This window comes from Scyliorhinus canicula, chromosome 28 (assembly GCF_902713615.1).
Source record: "Scyliorhinus canicula chromosome 28, sScyCan1.1, whole genome shotgun sequence".
Lineage (NCBI taxonomy): Eukaryota > Metazoa > Chordata > Chondrichthyes > Carcharhiniformes > Scyliorhinidae > Scyliorhinus > Scyliorhinus canicula.
The window spans coordinates 6,581,882-6,603,216 of NC_052173.1; the positions used below are offsets into that span (position 1 = coordinate 6,581,882).

The 21,335-nt window shown below is 47.1% G+C and overlaps 1 protein-coding gene across 1 annotated transcript in view; it reads left to right on the forward strand.

Annotated features, from left to right (window-relative positions):
* csad (cysteine sulfinic acid decarboxylase) overlaps positions 1 to 21,335 on the forward strand; it is a 79,545-nt gene that overhangs the window by 42,914 nt on the left and 15,296 nt on the right. Inside the window, exons 6-10 of the mRNA XM_038786316.1 lie at positions 337 to 452; positions 2,944 to 3,023; positions 13,450 to 13,504; positions 14,618 to 14,734; positions 16,640 to 16,704. Coding sequence (XP_038642244.1) covers positions 337 to 452; positions 2,944 to 3,023; positions 13,450 to 13,504; positions 14,618 to 14,734; positions 16,640 to 16,704 — 433 coding nt within the window. The remainder of the gene's footprint in view (positions 1 to 336; positions 453 to 2,943; positions 3,024 to 13,449; positions 13,505 to 14,617; positions 14,735 to 16,639; positions 16,705 to 21,335) is intronic.

Here is a 21,335-nt window from a genome sequence, read left to right on the forward strand (position 1 = left end):
TCACATGGGCCTTATTATGCCTAGATTTTCCAGACACCCAAGCTCGGTCTGTATCTTATCCAACAGGGAATATGGAACTGGTCTTGCTGTAAAATATTTAGGCATAGTATCAGGGTCAACATAAATTTTGGCTCTGGCTCCTTTTTTTTTGAGAAGATATTTATTCTGAACCCTTAGGCCCATCACCAACAACATTGTGCCCCAGCCTCCCCAGGGAGAGCAGTAATCTAGGTTGCCTTCTGTCAATCTGTAAATATTAGCTTTCGAGCAACTGGTGGTGTGAGGGGACTGCACGAGTCGGCCATGTTTTTTTTTCTGTGCTTTTTCTGTCCACAGGAGGCTCGATGTCCAATATGTATGCTATGAATTTGGCCAGGTACAAGATCTTCCCTGAAGTCAAGAAGCGGGGCCTGTGGGACATGCCGAGACTGGTAGTCTTTACCTCTGAAGAGGTGAGTTCGTTGAGGATTGTCTCGTTGCCTCAGCTGCTATTAATAAGAACTGACTTTGCACTTGGAGATGACCTTTGCAGTGTTTGACTCCATCCGAGAAGCTCGTCATTTAAGGTTGGCAGTTGTTCCTGGGGCACAACCGTAGATTTTCGTGGGCCGGTGGACATACTTGCCCTCGGGGAGAGCTTTGGCTATCGAGGATTTGAACACCAGGATGGGAATTTGAAACTTGAAATGTTGAAATGCCGGGCTATGTCAGTCAGTGAGCTCGGAGACGCTGAGGAACGGTCCCTCTTTCACTTTGAATGTTTAGCCTTCTGTTATTTTCATGATAACCTCATCCGTGCTCCTTCGAACCTTTCCTTCATTTTTTTCTCTCAAACAAGACCCCCTTTCTCTTTCCCTTTGCAACAGTGTGTGGCGACTTTCAATCTCCGGTCCAATACCAGCTGGCAGTGGTGAAAATAGATGGAAGCGTAGCGAGAGACTAGGACTGGACCAGTGCCGGTCCCCATTCCATCATCAGAGTCCTTGCCGGTTTGGTGAACAACAAGCCAGTTCATCCCGGTCCCTGTCTCGTCTCTCCATATCTCTGCAGTTTTCTTTGTCGTTATCTGCTGCCCTTTTGAAAGCTCCTATTGAATCTGTATCCACTTTCATATAAAACAAATCTTAACCACTCATTGCATAATGCCAATCATCTTTAAATCTGTGTTTTCTGGTTATCAACCCAGGCATTGGAAACAATGGCACAGGAAGGCAAATGCAGTGTTAACTTTCATGTATTCAAGAACAAGGACGTACTTCTCAGGCTGTATAAGGATCTGGTCAGATCCCATTTGGAGTATTGTAAGCAGTTTTGGGCCCCGTATCTAAGAAAGGATGTGCTGGCCTTGGAAAGGGTCCAGAGGAGATTCACAAGAATGATCCCTGGAATGAAGAGCTTGTCATATGAGGAACGGTTGAGGACTCTGGGTCTGTACTCGTTGGAGTTTAGAAAGTTGAGAGGGGATCTTATTGAAACTTACAGGATACTGCGAGGCCTGGATAGAGTGGACATGGAGAGGATGTTTTCACTTGTAGGAAAAACTAGAAGCACCATCTCAGACTAAAGGGACGATTCTTTAAAACAGAGAGGGGGAGGAATTTCTTCAGCCAGAGGATGGTGAATCTGTGGAACTCTTTGCCACAGAAGGCTGTGGAGGCCAAATCACTGAGTGTCTTTAAGGCAGGGATAGATAGGTTCTTGATTAATAAGGGGATCAGGGGTAATGGGGAGAAGGCAGGAGAATGGAGATGAGAGAAATATCAGCCATGATTGAATGGCGGAGCAGACTCGATGGACCGAGTGGCCTAATTCTGCTCCTGTGGAGAGGGAGAAGGGAGCAAACGTTTCCAGTCTGGATGACTCTGTCAAAGCTGGAGAACTGGAAATAGGGTCAGTTTGATACTGTTGTGTAGGGGGGGGCAGCTATAGGTGGAGATTGACAAAGGTGTCGTTGACAGATGACAAAGGGACTGTAAACAGTGGTGATAATTATGAAGAAGGATGCTAATGGTACAACAGCCCCACTGCACCAAGCCCTCCCCTCCCACTTGAAACGTTGGCCGCGATCGAACGGCCATGCTGCGCCCGAAAAGTAGCTTGCCACTGCGCAACATGGCCAATAGAAGCTGAGAGACCCCGCTCACGGGATCTACCCGGCTCGCAACACCTCGAGATCCAACATGATCTCGCAAGATGTGGGCAGGATCATGTTTTGGCAAATATCCATATCGGAGCGAGACAGCTAGTCTCACTTTAGTGTGCAGATTCCGAGGTACCTGAGGCTTTGGGATCTGTCCTGCTCAACCTCGGGCGATCGCTGTCCAGTACTGGTCTCCACATGGGGGCCAGATGGAACGGCCCTCGTGGGGGATCTCCAAGAGATCTGAGGCCCCCAGGTGCATGCTCTTTGGGCAGGGTGGTATCATTTTGCATCTTTGACTTTGTCTATATAAATGTTTCTGGAACCTACCTCTTCATTCACCTGAGGAAGGAGCAGTGCTCCGAAAGCTAGTGTTTGAAACAAACCTGTTAGACTTTAACCTGGTGTTGGAAGACTATTTGGGCAGGGTGGTATGCTGGCACTGCTGAATCCACCTGGGCATCCTTACACTGCCAGCCTGGCAGTGCCACCTGAGTGCCAGCCTGGCATTGCCAAGGTGCCCAGGTGGCACTGCCAGGGTACCAGGTTGGCACTGCCAAGGTGGTATTTTTTGCATAGCGGTGATCGGGCCAAGTGCCCTCCTCTTGCACTGTCGGGATTCTATGGACTTTAATACCTCAGTCACACCTTCTTCCTCCACCAGTTGATCTCCATTTTAGTCCCTAATCGGCCACAGCCCTCTGACAACCTTTTGTCCTGTAAATATGCCAATAGAAACTTTATATACCATTATGCTGAATGCTGCATAAAATAACTAACTGGCATTCTTTGCTTGTCCACAGTGCCATTATTCCATGATGAAGGGAGCTGCGTTACAGGGTTTGGGCACAGACAATGTGTATGTGGTCAAAACAGATGAAAGGTGAGTTCCGAGTGTGCTGGACTGGTGTGGTGTTAGAGTCCAACTGTGTCCCTCAACAGGGGGAACTGCAAGTGTTTTGGGGGGGGGGTTACTGGTATAGGGTGGATACGTTGACTTGAGTAGGGTGATCATTGCTCGGCACAACATCGAGGGCCGAAGGGCCTGTTCTGTGCTGTACTGTTCTATGTTCTATGTTTCAAACCTCTCCCTTTACACTCAACAATTCGAATTCAGTACAAATGGAGGAGGAGGAGCAGTCTCTGGGTGAGTATAAAAACTCACTTTAACCCGGGGATCGAGGCCTAGTTTCGGGAGCCGTTCAGAGGAGGAGGAGCAGTCTCTGGGTGAGTATAAAAACTCACTTTAACCCGGGGATCGAGGCCTAGTTTCGGGAGCCGTTCAGAGGAGGAGGAGCAGTCTCTGGGTGAGTATAAAAACTCACTTTAACCCGGGGATCGAGGCCTAGTTTCGGGAGCCGTTCAGAGGAGGAGGAGCAGTCTCTGGGTGAGTATAAAAACTCACTTTAACCCGGGGATCGAGGCCTAGTTTCGGGAGCCGTTCAGAGGAGGAGGAGCAGTCTCTGGGTGAGTATAAAAACTCACTTTAACCCGGGGATCGAGGCCTAGTTTCGGGAGCCGTTCAGAGGAGGAGGAGCAGTCTCTGGGTGAGTATAAAAACTCACTTTAACCCGGTGATCGAGGCCTAGTTTCGGGAGCCGTTCAGAGGAGGAGGAGCAGTCTCTGGGTGAGTATAAAAACTCACTTTAACCCGGGGATCGAGGCCTAGTTTCGGGAGCCGTTCAGAGGAGGAGGAGCAGTCTCTGGGTGAGTATAAAAACTCACTTTAACCCGGGGATCGAGGCCTAGTTTCGGGAGCCGTTCAGAGGAGGAGGAGCAGTCTCTGGGTGAGTATAAAAACTCACTTTAACCCGGGGATCGAGGCCTAGTTTCGGGAGCCGTTCAGAGGAGGAGGAGCAGTCTCTGGGTGAGTATAAAAACTCACTTTAACCCGGGGATCGAGGCCTAGTTTCGGGAGCCGTTCAGAGGAGGAGGAGCAGTCTCTGGGTGAGTATAAAAACTCACTTTAACCCGGGGATCGAGGCCTAGTTTCGGGAGCCGTTCAGAGGAGGAGGAGCAGTCTCTGGGTGAGTATAAAAACTCACTTTAACCCGAGGATCGAGGCCTAGTTTCGGGAGCCGTTCAGAGGAGGAGGAGCAGTCTCTGGGTGAGTATAAAAACTCACTTTAACCCGGGGATCGAGGCCTAGTTTCGGGAGCCGTTCAGAGGAGGAGGAGCAGTCTCTGGGTGAGTATAAAAACTCACTTTAACCCGGGGATCGAGGCCTAGTTTCGGGAGCCGTTCAGAGGAGGAGGAGCAGTCTCTGGGTGAGTATAAAAACTCACTTTAACCCGGGGATCGAGGCCTAGTTTCGGGAGCCGTTCAGAGGAGGAGGAGCAGTCTCTGGGTGAGTATAAAAACTCACTTTAACCCGGGGATCGAGGCCTAGTTTCGGGAGCCGTTCAGAGGAGGAGGAGCAGTCTCTGGGTGAGTATAAAAACTCACTTTAACCCGGGGATCGAGGCCTAGTTTCGGGAGCCGTTCAGAGGAGGAGGAGCAGTCTCTGGGTGAGTATAAAAACTCACTTTAACCCGGGGATCGAGGCCTAGTTTCGGGAGCCTGTTCAGAGGAGGAGGAGCAGTCTCTGGGTGAGTATAAAAACTCACTTTAACCCGGGGATCGAGGCCTAGTTTCGGGAGCCGTTCAGAGGAGGAGGAGCAGTCTCTGGGTGAGTATAAAAACTCACTTTAACCCGGGGATCGAGGCCTAGTTTCGGGAGCCGTTCAGAGGAGGAGGAGCAGTCTCTGGGTGAGTATAAAAACTCACTTTAACCCGGGGATCGAGGCCTAGTTTCGGGAGCCGTTCAGAGGAGGAGGAGCAGTCTCTGGGTGAGTATAAAAACTCACTTTAACCTGGGGATCGAGGCCTAGATTCGGGAGCCGTTCAGAGGAGGAGAAGCAGTCTCTGGGTGAGTATAAAAACTCACTGTAACCCGGGGATCGAGGCCTAGATTCGGGAGCCGTTCAGAGGAGGAGAAGCAGTCTCTGGGTGAGTATACAGACCTAACGGTAACTTCCTGTTTTCCACTTTTTTTTTCAAAAGTGACGTCAGAGCGAAGCTGTGATCTGATTGGTTGATAACCAATCTGGTTACTTACGTAGATAACCAATCTGCCCCAAATTTAAAACTCGTAAACTTAAATTAAACAAATTAATTAATTAGAGATGGCTGGTCAGGTGATGTGTTTAAGCTGCTTGATGTGGGAGCTGGCAGATCCCATTGCGAGCTGCAGCGACCACATCTGCAGTAAGTGTTGGCTGCTCGAAGAACTCCGGCTCAGAGTTGATGAGCTGGAGTCTGAGCTTCACACACTGAGGCACATCCGGGAGGGGGAGGCTTACCTGGACACTTTGTTTCAGGAGGCAGTCACACCTGTCAGAGTAAATAGTTTAAATCCTGCCAGTGGCCAGGGACAGCAGGGTGTGACTGCAAGTCAGGCAGGTAAAGGGAACCAGCAGTCAGGAACTCAGGAGCCTCAGCCCTTGACCCTGTCCAACAGGTACGAGGCACTTGCTCCCTGTGTGGATGGCGAACAGGGCTGCAGGAAGGATGAGTCAGCTGACCAAGGCACCATGGTTCAGCAGGCCATTCAAGGGGAGGAAGTAAATAGGCAAGTTGTAGTTGTAGGGGATTCTATTATCAGAGGGATAGATAGTATCCTTTGTGAGCAGGATAGAGGGTCCCGTATGGTATGTTGCCTGCCCGGTGCTAGGGTGCGGGACATCTCTGACCGGCTTGAAAGGATATTGGAGAGGGAGGGGGAGGATCCAGTTGTTGTGGTCCATGTCGGTACCAACAACTTAGGCAAGTCTAGGAAAGAGGACCTGTTTAGAGATTATAAAGAGCTAGGATTCAAATTAAAAAACAGGTCCTCAAGGGTCATAATCTCCGGATTACTGCCCGAGCCACGTGCAAATTGGCATAGGGAGGCAAGAATAAGGGAAGTTAACACGTGGCTGAAAGAGTGGTGTGGGAAAGAGGGGTTCCTTTTCATGGGACACTGGCATCAGTTTTGGGACAGGGGGGACCTATACCGTTGGGATGGTCTCCACCTGAACCGAGCTGGGACCAGTGTTCTGGCGAAAAGAGTAAATAGGGTGGTCAATAGGACTTTAAACTAGAGATTGGGGGGGAAGGGAAAGTCAGGGAACCAAGAGGTGAAGGAATCAGTGGGAAGCGTAGCTGCTTAGGATTACAAAAGATCACGAAAAGACAGAGCTCAGGAGAGGTTACGATAGTCCCCATCTCACAAAATATGACACAGTGTATGGAAAGGCTCAGTAAACCAAGGTCCACCACACTAAGAAAACAAAAAGGGACAGTCAATAGGGAATTAAAGGTGCTATATTTAAATGCCCGCAGTGTACGGAACAAGGTAGATGAGCTTGTGGCCCAGATTGTGACTGGCAGGTATGATGTGGTAGGCATCACAGAGACATGGTTGCAGGGGGTTCAGGACTGGCAGTTAAACATCCAGGGATTTACAACCTATCGAAAAGACAGAGAGGTGGGTAGAGGGGGCGGGGTTGCCTTGTTAATTAGAAATGAAATTAAATCAATAGCACTAAACGACATAGGGTCAGACGATGTGGAGTCTGTGTGGGTAGAGTTGAGGAACCACAAAGGCAAAAAAACCATAATGGGAGTTATGTACAGGCCTCCTGACAGTGGTCAGGACCAGGGGCACAAAATGCACCACGAAATAGAAAGGGCATGTCAGAAAGGCAAGGTCACAGTGATCATGGGGGACTTCAATATGCAGGTGGACTGGGTAAATAATGTTGCCAGTGGACCCAAAGAAAGGGAATTCATTGAATGTTTACAGGATGGCTTTTTGGAACAGCTTGTGATGGAGCCCACGAGGGAACAGGCTATTCTGGACTTGTGTAATGAGCCAGAATTGATAAAAGATTTTAAAGTAAGGGAACACTTAGGAAGCAGTGATCATAATATGGTAGAATTCAGTCTGCAATTTGAAAGAAGGAAGGTAGAATCAGATGTAAAGGTTTTACAGTTAAATAAAGGTAATTACAGGCGCATGAGGGAGGAACTGACGAAAATCGACTGGAAGCAGAGCCTAGTGGGAAAGACAGTAGAACAGCAGTGGCAGGAGTTTCTGGGAGTAATTGAGGACACAGTGCAGAGGTTCATCCCAAAGAAAAGAAAGGTTATCAGAGGGAGGATTAGGCAGCCATGGCTGACAAAGGAAGTCAGGGAATGCATCAAGGCAAAAGAGAGAGCCTATAATGTGGCAAAGAGTAGTGGGAAGTCAGAAGATTGGGAAGGCTACAAAAACAAACAGAGGATAACAAAGAGAGAAATAAGGAAGGAGAGGATCAAATATGAAGGTAGGCTAGCCAGTAACATTAGGAATGATAGTAAAAGTTTCTTTAAATACATTAAAAACAAACGGGAGGCAAAAGTAGACATTGGGCCGCTCCAAAATGACGCTGGTAATCTAGTGATGGGAGACAAGGAAATAGCTGAGGAACTTAATAAGTACTTTGCGTCAGTCTTCACAGTAGAAGACATGAGTAACATCCCAACAATTCAGGAAAGTCAGGGGGCAGAGTTGAATATGGTTGCCATCACAAAGGAGAAGGTGCTAGAGAAACTAAAAGGTCTGAAAATTGATAAATCTCCGGGCCCAGATGGGCTACATCCTAGAGTTCTAAAGGAGATAGCTGAAGAAATAGTGGAGGCGTTAGTTATGATCTTTCAAAAGTCACTGGAATCAGGGAAAGTCCCAGAGGATTGGAAAATCGCTGTTGTAACCCCCCTGTTCAAGAAGGGAACAAGAAAAAAGATGGAAAATTATAGGCCAATTAGCCTAACCTCGGTTGTTGGCAAAATTCTAGAATCCATCGTTAAGGATGAGATTTCTAAATTCTTGGAAGTGCAGGGTCGGATTAGGACAAGTCAGCATGGATTTAGTAAGGGGAGGTCGTGCCTGACAAACCTGTTAGAGTTCTTTGAAGAGATAACAAATAGGTTAGACCAAGGAGAGCCAATGGATGTTATCTATCTTGACTTCCAAAAGGCCTTTGACAAGGTGCCTCACGGGAGACTGCTGAGTAAAATAAGGGCCCATGGTATTCGAGGCAAGGTACTAACATGGATTGACGATTGGCTGTCAGACAGAAGGCAGAGAGTTGGGATAAAAGGTTCTTTTTCGGAATGGCAACCGGTGACAAGTGGTGTCCCGCAGGGTTCAGTGTTGGGGCCACAGCTGTTCTCTTTATATATTAACGATCTAGATGACGGGACTGGGGGCATTCTGGCCAAGTTTGCCGATGATACAAAGATAGGTGGAGGGGCAGGTAGTATTGAGGAGGTGGGGAGGCTGCAGAAAGATTTAGACAGTTTAGGAGAATGGTCCAAGAAGTGGCTGATGAAATTCAACGTGGGCAAGTGCGAGGTCTTGCACTTTGGAAAAAAGAATAGAGGCATGGACTATTTTCTAAACGGTGACAAAATTCATAATGCTAAAGTGCAAAGGGACTTGGGAGTCCTAGTCCAGGATTCTCTAAAGGTAAACTTGCAGGTTGAGTCCGTAATTAAGAAAGCAAATGTAATGTTGTAATTTATCTCAAGAGGCTTGGAATATAAAAGCAGGGATGTACTTCTGAGGCTTTATAAAGCACTAGTTAGGCCCCATTTAGAATACTGTGAGCAATTTTGGGCCCCACACCTCAGGAAGGACATACTGGCACTGGAGCGGGTCCAGCGGAGATTCACACGGATGATCCCAGGAATGGTAGGCCTAACATACGATGAACGTCTGAGGATCGTGGGATTATATTCATTGGAGTTTAGGAGGTTGAGGGGAGATCTAATAGAAACTTACAAGATAATGAATGGCTTGGATAGGATGGACGTAGGGAAGTTGTTTCCATTAGCAGGGGAGACTAGGACGCGGGGGCACAGCCTTAGAATAAAAGGGAGTCACTTTAGAACAGAGATGAGGAGAAATTTCTTCAGCCAGAGAGTGGTAGGTCTGTGGAATTCATTGCCACAGAGGGCGGTGGAGGCCGGGACGTTGAGTGTCTTTAAGACAGAAACTGATAAATTCTTGATTTCTCGAGGAATTAAGGGCTATGGGGAGAGAGCGGGTAAATGGTGTTGAAATCAACCATTATTGAATGGTGGAGTGGACTCGATGGGCCGAATGGCCTTACTTCCGCTCCTATGTCTTATGGTCTTAAATCTGCATTTTAAAAAAAGTCAAATCGTGTCTGTGTGGAGTCTGCACGTCCTCCCCCTGTGTGCGTGGGTTTCCTCCGGGTGCTCCGGTTTCCTCCCACAGTCCAAAGATGTGCGGGTTAGGTGGATTGGCCATGCTAAATTGCCCGTAGTGTCCTAATAAAAAAAAGGTTAAGGGGGGGGTTGTTGGGTTACGGGTATAGGGTGGATACGTGGGTTTGAGTAGGGTGATCATGGCTCGGCACAACATTGAGGGCCGAAGGGCCTGTTCTGTGCTGTACTGTTCTATGTTCTATGTGACCATGAAACAATAGTCGTAAAAAAACCCCATCTACTTCTTGATCACAGAAGATCACAGAATCCCTACAGCGCAGAAGGAGGCCATTTGGCCCATCGAGTCTGCACTGGCCCTCCGAAAGAGCACCCCACCCACATCCACTCCCCCACTCTATCCTCGCAGGCCGACTTAACCTGCACATCTTTGGACTAGAACATACAGTGCGGAAGGAGACCATTCGGCCCATCGAGTCTGCACCGACCCACTTTAGCCCTCACTTCTACCCTATCCCCGCAACTCAATAACTCCATCTCACCTTTTTGGATACTAAGGGCAATTTAGCATGGCCAATCCACCTAACCTGTACATCTTTGGACACTAAGGGACAATTTATCATGGCCAATCCACCTAACCTGCACGTCTTTGGACTGTGGGAGGAAACCGGAGCACCCGGAGGAAACCCACGCAGACACTGGGAGAAAGTGAAAACTCCATGCAGGCAGTCACCCAAGACCAGAATTGAACCCGGGTCCATGGAGCTGTGAGGCAGCAGTGCTAAACACTGTGTGCCGTCCATCTGTAATGTAACATACTTTTTTAAAAGGACATTCATGAATGCTTTAGGGAAGGAAATCTAATATTCTCAGTGTCACAAGTAAGCTTACATTAACACTGCAGTGAAGTTACTGTGAAAAGCCCCTAGTCGCCACATTCCGGCACCTGTTCGGGTCACAGAGGGAGAATTCAGAATGTCCAATTCACCTAACAGCACGTCTTTCGGGACTTGTGGGAGAAAACCGGAGCACCCGGAGGAAACCCACGCAGACACGCGAGAACGTGCAGACTCCGCATAGACAGTGTCCCAAGCCGGGAATCAAACCTGGGACCCTGCTGCTGGGAAGCAACGGTGCTAACCACTGTGCCACCCTGTCCTTACCCAGTCTGACCTACAGATCTACAGTGTTTGCTCTCTGAAATGGCCACTCCGTTCACGAGCAATTAGGGATGGGCAATAAATGCTGGCCCAGCCAGCGACGCCCACATTCCATCAATAAGAAATATGTACGTATTTCTTCCATCCCATTCTTGCTGTTCTTCTGCACAATGTTCCAACTGCTTTTTCTGGGAATATTCACCAAGCTTCAAGGTTGCTCGCTGTTCCGATCCCAGTTGGTGTTGTTACTGGACGTGAAGATTACAGAATGGAATGCTGGCTCAAAAGATTGTAACCTGTACTTTTTCTTTTTAGAAAATGCGGAGGAACAAAGTCGCAGGATTGCTAATTAGTCTTTAACAACAAGAAAAAAATCCTTTTATTAAACATGAAAAGTTTAATTATAATATAATACTCCCTTCGCTTCACAAATCTATCAAGTGTTCGAAGATAACACCCCACTCTGAAACCAAATGGCCGATGCTGCTCACCCAATCCTCCATGGATTTCTTCTCAAAATCCCCCAGATGATTATCACATGATTGTTTCCACTCCCAAAAAGTTGTCTTCAAAACGATGCTTTCCATCAGGTGTTTTTAATCCGAATCCAGCTCCAGGTTTTCCAACTATCCTTTCAAACCAAGCTTTTGCTCCACTGATTTGATAAGGAATCCAGCTCCATGTTTTCCACCTCTCCTTTCAGGCTTCCTTTGTCTTAAAGGCCTTTACACAAACTCTGAGATCCAACCACCGATTTCCACAATTATTTCAAATAATGCCTCCATAAACTGGAGTAAAATCCCACAAACCTTAGAACTACTTCACCAGCCAGATCTATTCCTGGGGAGGAGGGTGGACGCCCTTGCCTTTGCCTCCCTGATTGCCCGCCGTAGAATCCTGTTTGGCTGGCGGTCAGCAGCACCACCCAGAGCTGCAGACTGGCTGTCCGACCTCTCGGAATCTCTCCAAATGGAGAAAATCAAATTCGCCATCCGAGGGTCGGACGACGGCTTCCACAGAACGTGGGAGCCATTCATGCAACTGTTCCGGGACCTGTTTGTGGCCAACGTACATGTGGAAGAATAGTCGGGTGGCCAAGAACCAGGGGAAAATGGACGGGAATCGGGGGAAGGTAGCCGGGGGGAGGGGGGGGGGGGGGGGGGGGATACGGGCTCGGTATGGGGGTTTGATGGCAAGCCAAGGCCCAAAACCAAACTATAAATAAATGCCTATAAACATGTGCCTCGGCCATATTGGGGAATGTAAAATATGTATGCTGGCTAAAGGGGGCGGCCACAATTATTGTTATGAAGATGCTTACCTGTAAATATTCATGTTAAATTTTTGTGTTTTCCTTTTTTTCCTTTTTTTTTCTCTCTCTCTAATAACTTGTAATTTGTCATATATAAAATATGAAAACTCAATAAAAAAACATTTATATAAAAAAAAAGAACTACTTCAGATATCTTTCTGGCCTCTCATGGTCCAACCTTTTCAGCTTTATCTGTGGCTTTACTGAACAATACTCTGCTCTAGTTCCAGTTTCTCTAACTTAAAACTATTGGAAATGTCTCTCATTTCTCCAGTTTCCTAACAAGCCGTTCTTTAGATTTCTGGCATGTTTTCTTAACCATTGCTCCGCAGTATGGATTTTCTTCTAGCAAAGCTGAGAGCTGGACGCTGTCTCGCTTCCTACCCCCAATTGTCATGAATTCAGCTAAAACGACACTCCGAAAGCCTTACTTTTAAAAAATAAATTTAGATTCCCCATTTATTATTTTCCGATTAAGGGGCAATTTAGCGTGGCCAATCCACCTACCCTGCACATCGTTGGGTTGCAGACATGAGAAGAATGTGCAAACTCCACATCTGTGCCACCATGCCACCCGTCCAAATACCTTTGTCTGGCATGAACCTAACTAGAGTTTTAATCCTCTTGCATCAAACCACTAAATGAACCCCACTTAAATCTATAATTTGTTTCCAATATTATCAACACAAATATAGCCCACCCAAAACTACCTCTGCTTTCCTGACATTCACTTGTACTTCTCGGGAGTGGGCGAAGCTGCTGGACCGCAACACACATTTGATGTCATCTCAAATTATTGCTACCACTGCCCGTTTCCAATTCCGGGAGATAGAATCTGTTGGGACATCTACTCTGGGGCAAGTCTGCGGATATTTTGTGATTTCACTACTGAACAATCCATGCCAGGGCCCTCATTCACCCCCACCACCCTCCACCCCGAGTTCAAGTCTCAATCCAGGCCTGCACCATCCCCGTAACCCCAGCCAACCTGCACATCCCTGGACACTAATGTTCAATTTATCACGGCCAATCTATTTAACCTGCACATCTTTGGACTGTGGGAGGAAACCGGAGCACCCGGACGAAACCCACGCAGACACGGGGAGAATATGCAAACACCACCAAGGCCAGAATTGAACCCGGGTCCCTGGTGCTGTGAGGCAGCAGTGCTAACGGCTGTGCCGCCTTGAACCTTTACAAGGCTCAACTTTTTCCCTAGCTAACTGCTCACACTTGGTGTTTAGGTTCAATTTAATATTGTCTGCCCATTTTTCTTCTCAGAACCTCTCTTTCCTTCGCATGTTCCCTCTTTTTCACTTCTCTCCTGTATTATTCTGAATCTTCCTGATGATCCAGTGAATTTTGCTCATGGTATTTATGATCAGCCTCCTTTTTCTGCCTCTATTCCAAATGTTGTTTCCATTAGCTTTGGATGATCTACCATTTCTCATCAAATGAATGTGTCTAGCTTGTAACTGGACACTCTCCGCTGAATATTCTCCATTGCTGCTTTATCCGGGTGTGTGTTTCCCCAGGGAAGCCTGTAACATGCTTCAAATGATGTTTGTTTTAACATTGAACAGGGGGAGGATGATTCCAAAAGAACTGGAAAAGGAAATTTCGGCAGCAAAGTCCAAGGTAGGTTCCACTTGCATTAAGTGGACAGTGCTAGTCTATTTGTTTACTGACGTCCCCCTCTCCTGGTATCCGGGTTGCAGACATCATTACATTGCCGTTATCTCACCCCACTGTGTGACTCTTTGGTTGCAAATCCATGTCTGCTTTGATCGAGATCAGCACAGATTGGGGAGCTATGGTATGCAAAAGAAAGACCCCAGAAAAGATATACAAATCATGCTGAATCTTCTTCCACGTGTGATGAATGTAAGCAATTAAAAACCGGGGTTACGGTATATATTTGTTTGCAGTAAAGGTAGATTAAGGTATCCTGGCCAATAAAGCTGCAATTAAGAGGTCGTAAAAGGTGAGGTCATGATTGATTGTAAACATTCACTTGTTTACAAATAACTTTATTATGCTTGCTGGCGGTTCCCTGATAATTTGAGGGATTGTATGTAGCCCTAGCTAAACAGCTGATGGAATATCATAGTGGGACGCAGGTGATTATAATTAATGGGAGGAGCCAGGTCTGCCTGTAGTTTTGCAGTCTGTTGCAGGATTTTAAGTTGAGCAGCAGTTTTGCCAAATGCTGTCCGGTTGAGCAGAAGCTTCTGATAAGACCGAAGCATTTTCGGGTTGCTCTTGAAAGGCTATCTCTCCAAAAACGTCTCCACACAGATAAGCAAGTAAACCTGTTCTGTTAAATTTATTTATAAGAAGCATTTGAACTGCATTAGGGTTGCTTGGTTGGAATATTTATAGCGAATGTGTAAGGCATAAGTTTAATATTTTCCTTGTGTTTAAGAACTGTTTCACTGATGATTTTAAAGCTATTTCTTTGATGTTAATGTGGTTAATTCTGTGTTTAAATTGAAGCTTATGTTTTAACAGAAAAGATGCACATTGGTCAGATCATTTCCTCGCAGTTTAACAAATAGAAATTGTTTGGGTTTCTTGAACCCGCTGCAGTCCATGTGGTGTAGGTACACTCACAGTGCTGTTAGTGAGAGAGTTACAGGAAGGGGGGGGGGAGATGGCGTGCAATGGTTGCGGGCCCCCACCAGCTTCAATTCTGCACTCGGAGGGAGGTGCAGCAATGCCGAGTGTTGCTAAATCCTATTCTGGTTTCAGGGCGTGGTTCCATTGATGGTCTGTGCTACCTCTGGAACGACTGTATTCGGAGCGTTTGATTCCCTGCCTGAAATTGCGGACATCTGCGAAAAGTTTGGAGTCTGGCTTCATGTTGATGTAAGTGGGATGATCGAATCCAGTGATTACAGCGGGTGTCTGAATCGCTTTAACCTGTGGAATGTTTGAATGCATTGCGTTCCTTGTATGACTGACCTGATATTGGCCAGTTGTCTCGTCATGGGTCTTTTCTCCTGGTTAGTTACAGTGTAAACTGGATGCGAAGGGAGGAGAATTGATGGGGAATGTTCCACGCTGGTGAATGCCAAATGTTCAGCCAAAGGTGTCGGGCATATAATATCTCGATCCAAATATGAGCACGCGTATTCCAGTGAGAGGCAGATGCCAGGATGATGGAATATTTATTTTGCATCTGGGCAACATTGGGCACAAGCAGTCCTCATGCATCCCTGGCATCCGGTGTTGCGAGAGGGTGTGGCAGTTAGGAACGTGACGGATATTAAAAATTAACTGGCTGGTTTGCCCTGTGCAAGGATAACTGGCAGCTATAGTTGAAGCGCAAATTTTATAAGCTTTGCGAATTGATGATAAGCTTGCAGACCACAAAAGTACAAAAGACAAGAGCTTTATTGGAAAGGTGTTTTCTCAACAGGCGGCAAAGATATACTGCCCGCGCAAACGGCTGATTGTCTTCAATGCGTCACGTGATGGGACTCTTAAAGTGACCTTGTTCCAACTAGGAACAAACATGAATACACAAGTGCTGCACCAATTTCCCTTCTTACTGGCCCCTCCAGCAAATATTTCTCTTTGTCCCAGACCTTTAGATCTGTCGCAGCTACCTCATTAAAGCCAAGCGCCAATGGAAAGCTCGCAATAAGATATGGCGGCGTCCTCTGATGCTTTTTACAGATCTCACACTTCTCATTAACCTCTTCTGTTTTTTTCCGATCCACTGCATTAATCATACTTGCATCTTTTAGCAGGATATTTAACCTTTTGAGAAATAGGGTCAACAATCTGTCCATGCAACTTTAAGACTAAATGCACTATGGAATCAACCTTCACACTTTTTTTGCAAATATTTGGATTTGCACATATGCCTAACCCACCAACCACCATTTCAGTCTCCATCTGACTATACCTCTCGTGATCTAACAGCAATATGAGCCGAAGGCACCATGGGGATTTGAATGCTCGATTCCATAAGACTATAAGATATAGGAGCAGAATTAGGCCACTCGGCCCATCGAGTCCGCTCCGCCATTCAATCATGGCTGATATTTCTCTCATCCCCATTCTCCTGCCTTCCCCTCCATAACCCCTGGTCCCCTTATTAATCAAGACCCTATCTATCTCTGTCTTAAAGACACTCAGTGATTTGGCCTCCACAGCCTTCTGCGGCAAAGAGTTCCACAGATTCACCACCCTCTGGCTGAAGAAATTCCTCCTCATCTCTGTTTTAAAGGATCGTCCCTTTAGTCTGAGATGGTGTCCTCTGGTTCTAGTTTTTCCTACAAGTGGAAACATCCTCTCCATGTCCACTCTATCCAGGCCTCGCAGTATCCTGTAATTTTCAATAAGATCCACTTTCATCCTTCTAAACTCCGAGTACAGACCCAGAGTCCTCATTCGTTCCTCATTAGACAAGTTCTTAATTCCAGGGATCATTCTTGTGAACCTCCTCTGGACCCTTTCCAAGGCCAGCACATCCTTTTTAAAACCGATGATTTCTCCATAGCGGCAACCCAGGAAATTTGCTGCACTTGATATTCATCCCATCTAAGTGCTAAACATGCCTGAGACTGCTTTGCTTCGGTGAACGTGCATTTTCAGGCCAGTACGGCCATAGGCCTGCGTCCATTTTGGAGCCACTGGAACTGTGTGTTAGTGCTGACCCCTATCTAGTTGACTCTGATGCCCAGGGTGTATATAAATGCTGTTGAATGTTGTGCTCTTGCCTTTGTTGTTCCTCACTCTTCGCTTTTTACTCTTATCAAACAGGCAGCCTGGGGTGGAAGTATCCTCATCTCCAGGAAACATCGATACCTGCTGACTGGAATTGAGAGGTGGGCACTGTAAAAATCCACTGGCTGTTTAGCTCCATTCTAAAGATGCACGCGTTGGCATCCTGGTTTACCATTTTGGTGGATTGGCCATGCTAAATTGTCCCTTAGTGTCCAAAGATGTACAGGTTAGGTGGATTGACCATGTTAAATTGTCCCTTAGTGTCCAAAGATGTACAGGTTAGGTGGATTGGCCATGCTAAATTGTCCCTTAGTATCCAAAGATGTACAGGTTAGGTGGATTGGCCATGTTAAATTGTCCCTTAGTGTCCAAAGATGTACAGGTTGGGTGGATTGGCCATGTTAAATTGTCCCTTAGTGTCCAAAGATATGCATGTTAGGTGGATTGGCCATGCTAAATTGTCCCTTAGTATCCAAAGATGTACAGGTTAGGTGGATTGGCCATGATAAATTGTCCCTTAGTGTCCAAAGATGTACAGGTTAGGTGGATTGGCCATGTTAAATTGTCCCTTAGTGTCCAAAGATGTACAGGTTAGGTGGATTGGCCATGTTAAATTGTCCCTTAGTGTCCAAAGATGTACAGGTTAGGTGGATTGGCCATGTTAAATTGTCCCTTAGTGTCCAAAGATGTGCAGGTTAGGTGGATTGGCCATGTTAAATTGTCCCTTAGTGTCCAAAGATGTACAGGTTAGGTGGATTGGCCATGTTAAATTGTCCCTTAGTGTCCAAAGATGTACAGGTTAGGTGGATTGGCCATGCTAAATTGTCCCTTAGTGTCCAAAGATGTGCAGGTTAGGTGGATTGGCCATGATAAATTGTCCCTTAGTGTCCAAAGATGTGCAGGTTAGGTGGATTGGCCATGATAAATTGTCCCTTAATGTCCAAAGATGTGCAGGTTAGGTGGATTGGCCATGCTAAATTGTCCCTTAGTGTCCAAAGATGTGCAGGTTAGGTGGATTGGCCATGCTAAATTGTCGCTTAGTGTCCAGGAATGTGCAGGTTAGGTGGGGTTGCTGGGATTGGGCAGTGGAGTGGGCCTGGGTAGAGTGCTCTTTCAGAGGGTCGGTGCAAACTCGATGGGCCAAATTGCCTCCTTCTGGACTGTAGGGATTCTATGGATTCTAACTGTCTGAAGTCTCCCAACTCTTAAAGTAGCCAACTTTTTATGCAGGGTCTGGGGAGCGAGGAAATTGCCCATCAGCACTTCAAGCTTCCCGGGTAATTCCCACTGAGTCCTCGCATTGGGACATCCTGAGGGGTGCAGTCTTCCAGGGTACATCCGCTCTGCGATGATCCAGAGACTAGAAGATCTGGGCCAATGTTTTTTGTCTCACGTTTTCCAGTTCTTGTTCTATTTACCCTTGTCCAGTGCCCTAGGCTGGACAAGACCTGCACTAAACCCGTACACTGGTATTTATCCTTCAATCAGTTTGCCAGTTATGCTAAACTCCTGAGGGTACTTTGCGATCATGTTGGCTTGGATTGTGAATTTTGCTTCTACTCAAAAGCTTGTTCCAATTTGACCAGTTTCTTCCTCCCGAAGCTGGAATATCAACCTTCGCTACAATAATGGGTATTGGTTCCCCCCACATTAGGGAATTTCCTCTCCTCCATAACTTTGGAATTCTGTGTGCCATTTCTCCAGTTGATGCCGATTCAACTTTTGACAGTATAACAATTCAGGAATCACGCTGACCGTGCTTTCTGGGATCTCCATGCAACGTTACGTGGACCACAATGCCCCTGCCAATTTCCACTGGACACTCTTGTACTTCAGATCTTATGGGGCTCGACAGACCCCCTCATTGACCTTGTGCCGTTCGACAGTCATACACATGATTGGTGTTTCCTCTCGCCGGTATTATCGCTGTTTACATTCTTTCAACGTGCCTTCGTAAGATGGCCCTTCTTACTCTACTCTCACAAATGGACAATTCTGTGCCCAGCACAGTGGTTAGCACTGCTGCCTCGCAGCTCAAGGGTCCTGGGTTCGATTCCCGGCTTGGGTCACTGTCTGTGTGGAGTCTGCACGTTCTCCCCGTGTGTGTGTGGGTTTCCTCCGGGTGCTCCGGTTTCCTCCCACAGTCCAAAGACGTGCAGGTTAGGTGGGGCTATGGGGATACAGTAGGGAATTGGGCCTAGGTAAGGCGCTCTTTCGAATGGTCAGTGCAGACTTAATGGGCCGAATAGCCTCCTTCTGCACTGTAGGGATTGTGAGTATTGGCCTAAGCACCAGTATCAGGACTTTGCAGTACCACTGCTGCTATTAACTGTTGTCGTTTGCTTACTCAGCAGCTTCCTTACTTCAGCAGACAACTGGTGTTTGATAACTCTGACTCCCTCTTGAGCGATGTTGGACCATGTTGTTGCTACCAGTGTGTCTTAACCCGTACACAGTGGAGAAATGACTGAAAGTCTACTTGTTTAAATCAAACCGTATTTATTTGCATTCATACAATATTAGAGTTACACAATCACACCATCAACGTAAGTTACACTACAGAGTACTACAACTTCATCTGGGACCTTGACTTAACTTCAGAGTGAGTAGCAAGTACCGGACAGATATTGGCCTTTATCTGTGTGCTGAATCCTGTAGTCCCCAGTGTCCGGTCCTTGCTCTGGTCTGTCCCTGGCTCTGGTCTCCCATCTGTTGGTCGGGTGATGGTCCTCCTCACGTTGGATGGTGAAGGTCACTGTTGTTCCGTTGCTGCTGTTCAGAACGATTCTAAGATGGTACAGCACCTTTTAACCTGCTTGGATTTCGTGCCCTTTTGGCCGGTCTCTGGGTCATTGCCAATCAATTGATCAGGGCTCGATCAGCCTGATCGATCAGGTCCAATCAGGGGCTGCCACATGGATTTCGGGGTGGGCACTTAGTGGCCGTGCCTGCGAGTTTTGGGGCAGGTAGGCCCTTCCAAATGAGGAGTTTAGGTGCCACTGTGTCTGGTAAACAAGTGTGATTAACAGGATAGTTCTATTGTTCCTGGGATGGCCTAGAGATGGCCTTTTTCCTGTGTATTGTAGAGTCTGAGCTGCACTTTATTCATCAGTGTTTATTTGAGCTGCAGCCTGCTTGTCCTTAAACTTGGCCACTTTTCCCAGCATCCTATGCAGGACACCATCTGAAGTGGCCTTTTGGCCACAATGTCCATGGACAATGCTGTTTGACCAGCCACATCGCACATTAACTTTGGCAATGTCAGCAACGTATTGCGAATACGTTCACTTTTTAAACTCCACATGGGCAGCGCGGTAGCATTGTGGATAGCACAATTGCTTCACAGCTCCAGGGTCCCAGGTTCGATTCCGGCTTGGGTCACTGTCTGTGCGGAGTCTGCACATCCTCCCCGTGTGTGCGTGGGTTTCCTCCGGGTGCTCCGGTTTCCTCCCACAGTCCAAAGATGTGCAGGTTAGGTCGATTGGCCATGCTAAATTGCCCTTAGTGTCCAAAATTGCCCTCAGTGTTGGGTGGGGTTACTGGGTTATGGGGATGGGGCGGAGGTGTTGACCTTGGGTAGGATGCTCTTTCCAAGAGCCGGTGCAGACTCGATGGGCCGAATGGCCTCCTTCTGCACTGCAAATTCTATGAACGTGTGCCACACTGTGTTCTCACAATTCTCCAAAGATACACTGAATGGACACAAGCCACAATGAAGTTCTCAATGGGCACCTTCTCTTTGTTCAAAGCCAATAGCTTCTGCAATCTCCAATGGCTTGGGACTTTAGTAACTCTCAAGCTTATGCAAAAATGTCTGACAGCAGCACGTCTATTGGCTTGGGGGTGAGCAGTGAAAAACATTTTTAGCCACTCTACATAATGCACCAAAAGACTCTTTGTCCTGTCTATACTCTCCTACTCATCCAATAATGCCTGTTAATGCAACCATCTTGGAAGGTCAGTCCGTCCGCGCGTGCAAACAGCCTTTTCACTAGGACTCTAATTTTAAAATAATTTCTCAGCAAGAACAAAAAACTTCTCATTCGTTTGCAGGACAGAAACGAGACCCGTGTGCCACACGCACATGGAGTTCAAAAGCACCCAATTTGAAACTGGTTTGACTAATGGCCACAAGAAGGTGCTATTGTAGTGAAAGTTGCCATAATCCCAGATATCCATAGGCTGCTTTCCCCTTTGAGGGGGGGGAAGAGAGCTGACTGGTGGTGATTTAACCTGAGGGTCACCACGCTCAGGCGAGGGGCAAGGTAACCTCAACCGGTACGGGGAATTCAACTCACGCTGTTGGCGTCGCTCTGCATCACGAACCAGCTGTCCAGCCAACTGAGCTAACCAAACCCCCCCCCCCCAGCAATTCTAGTAGCCTTGGACAAAATGCGCAATGCAAGTTTTAATAGGTGACCCAATCCAGGCTGACACTCCCAGTGCACTCCTTGGGGAGTGCTGTTCTCTCGGCGATGCCATCTTTTGGATGCGATGTTAAACTGAGGTTAAAATATCTTTTCCCCTCTGCATCCCATGGCACTCTCTCAAAGAGAAGGGGAATCCTCCCCAGCGATCAACAATTACCCCTCGGTCGATATCACAAAGCAAAGACGGATGAGTCTGTCATTGTCGCACTGCTGTTTGTGGGATCTTACTGTGTACAAACTGGCTGTCGCGTTTTCTGCATTACAACCGTGACTACACTTCGAAATTGTTCCATTGGCTGTAA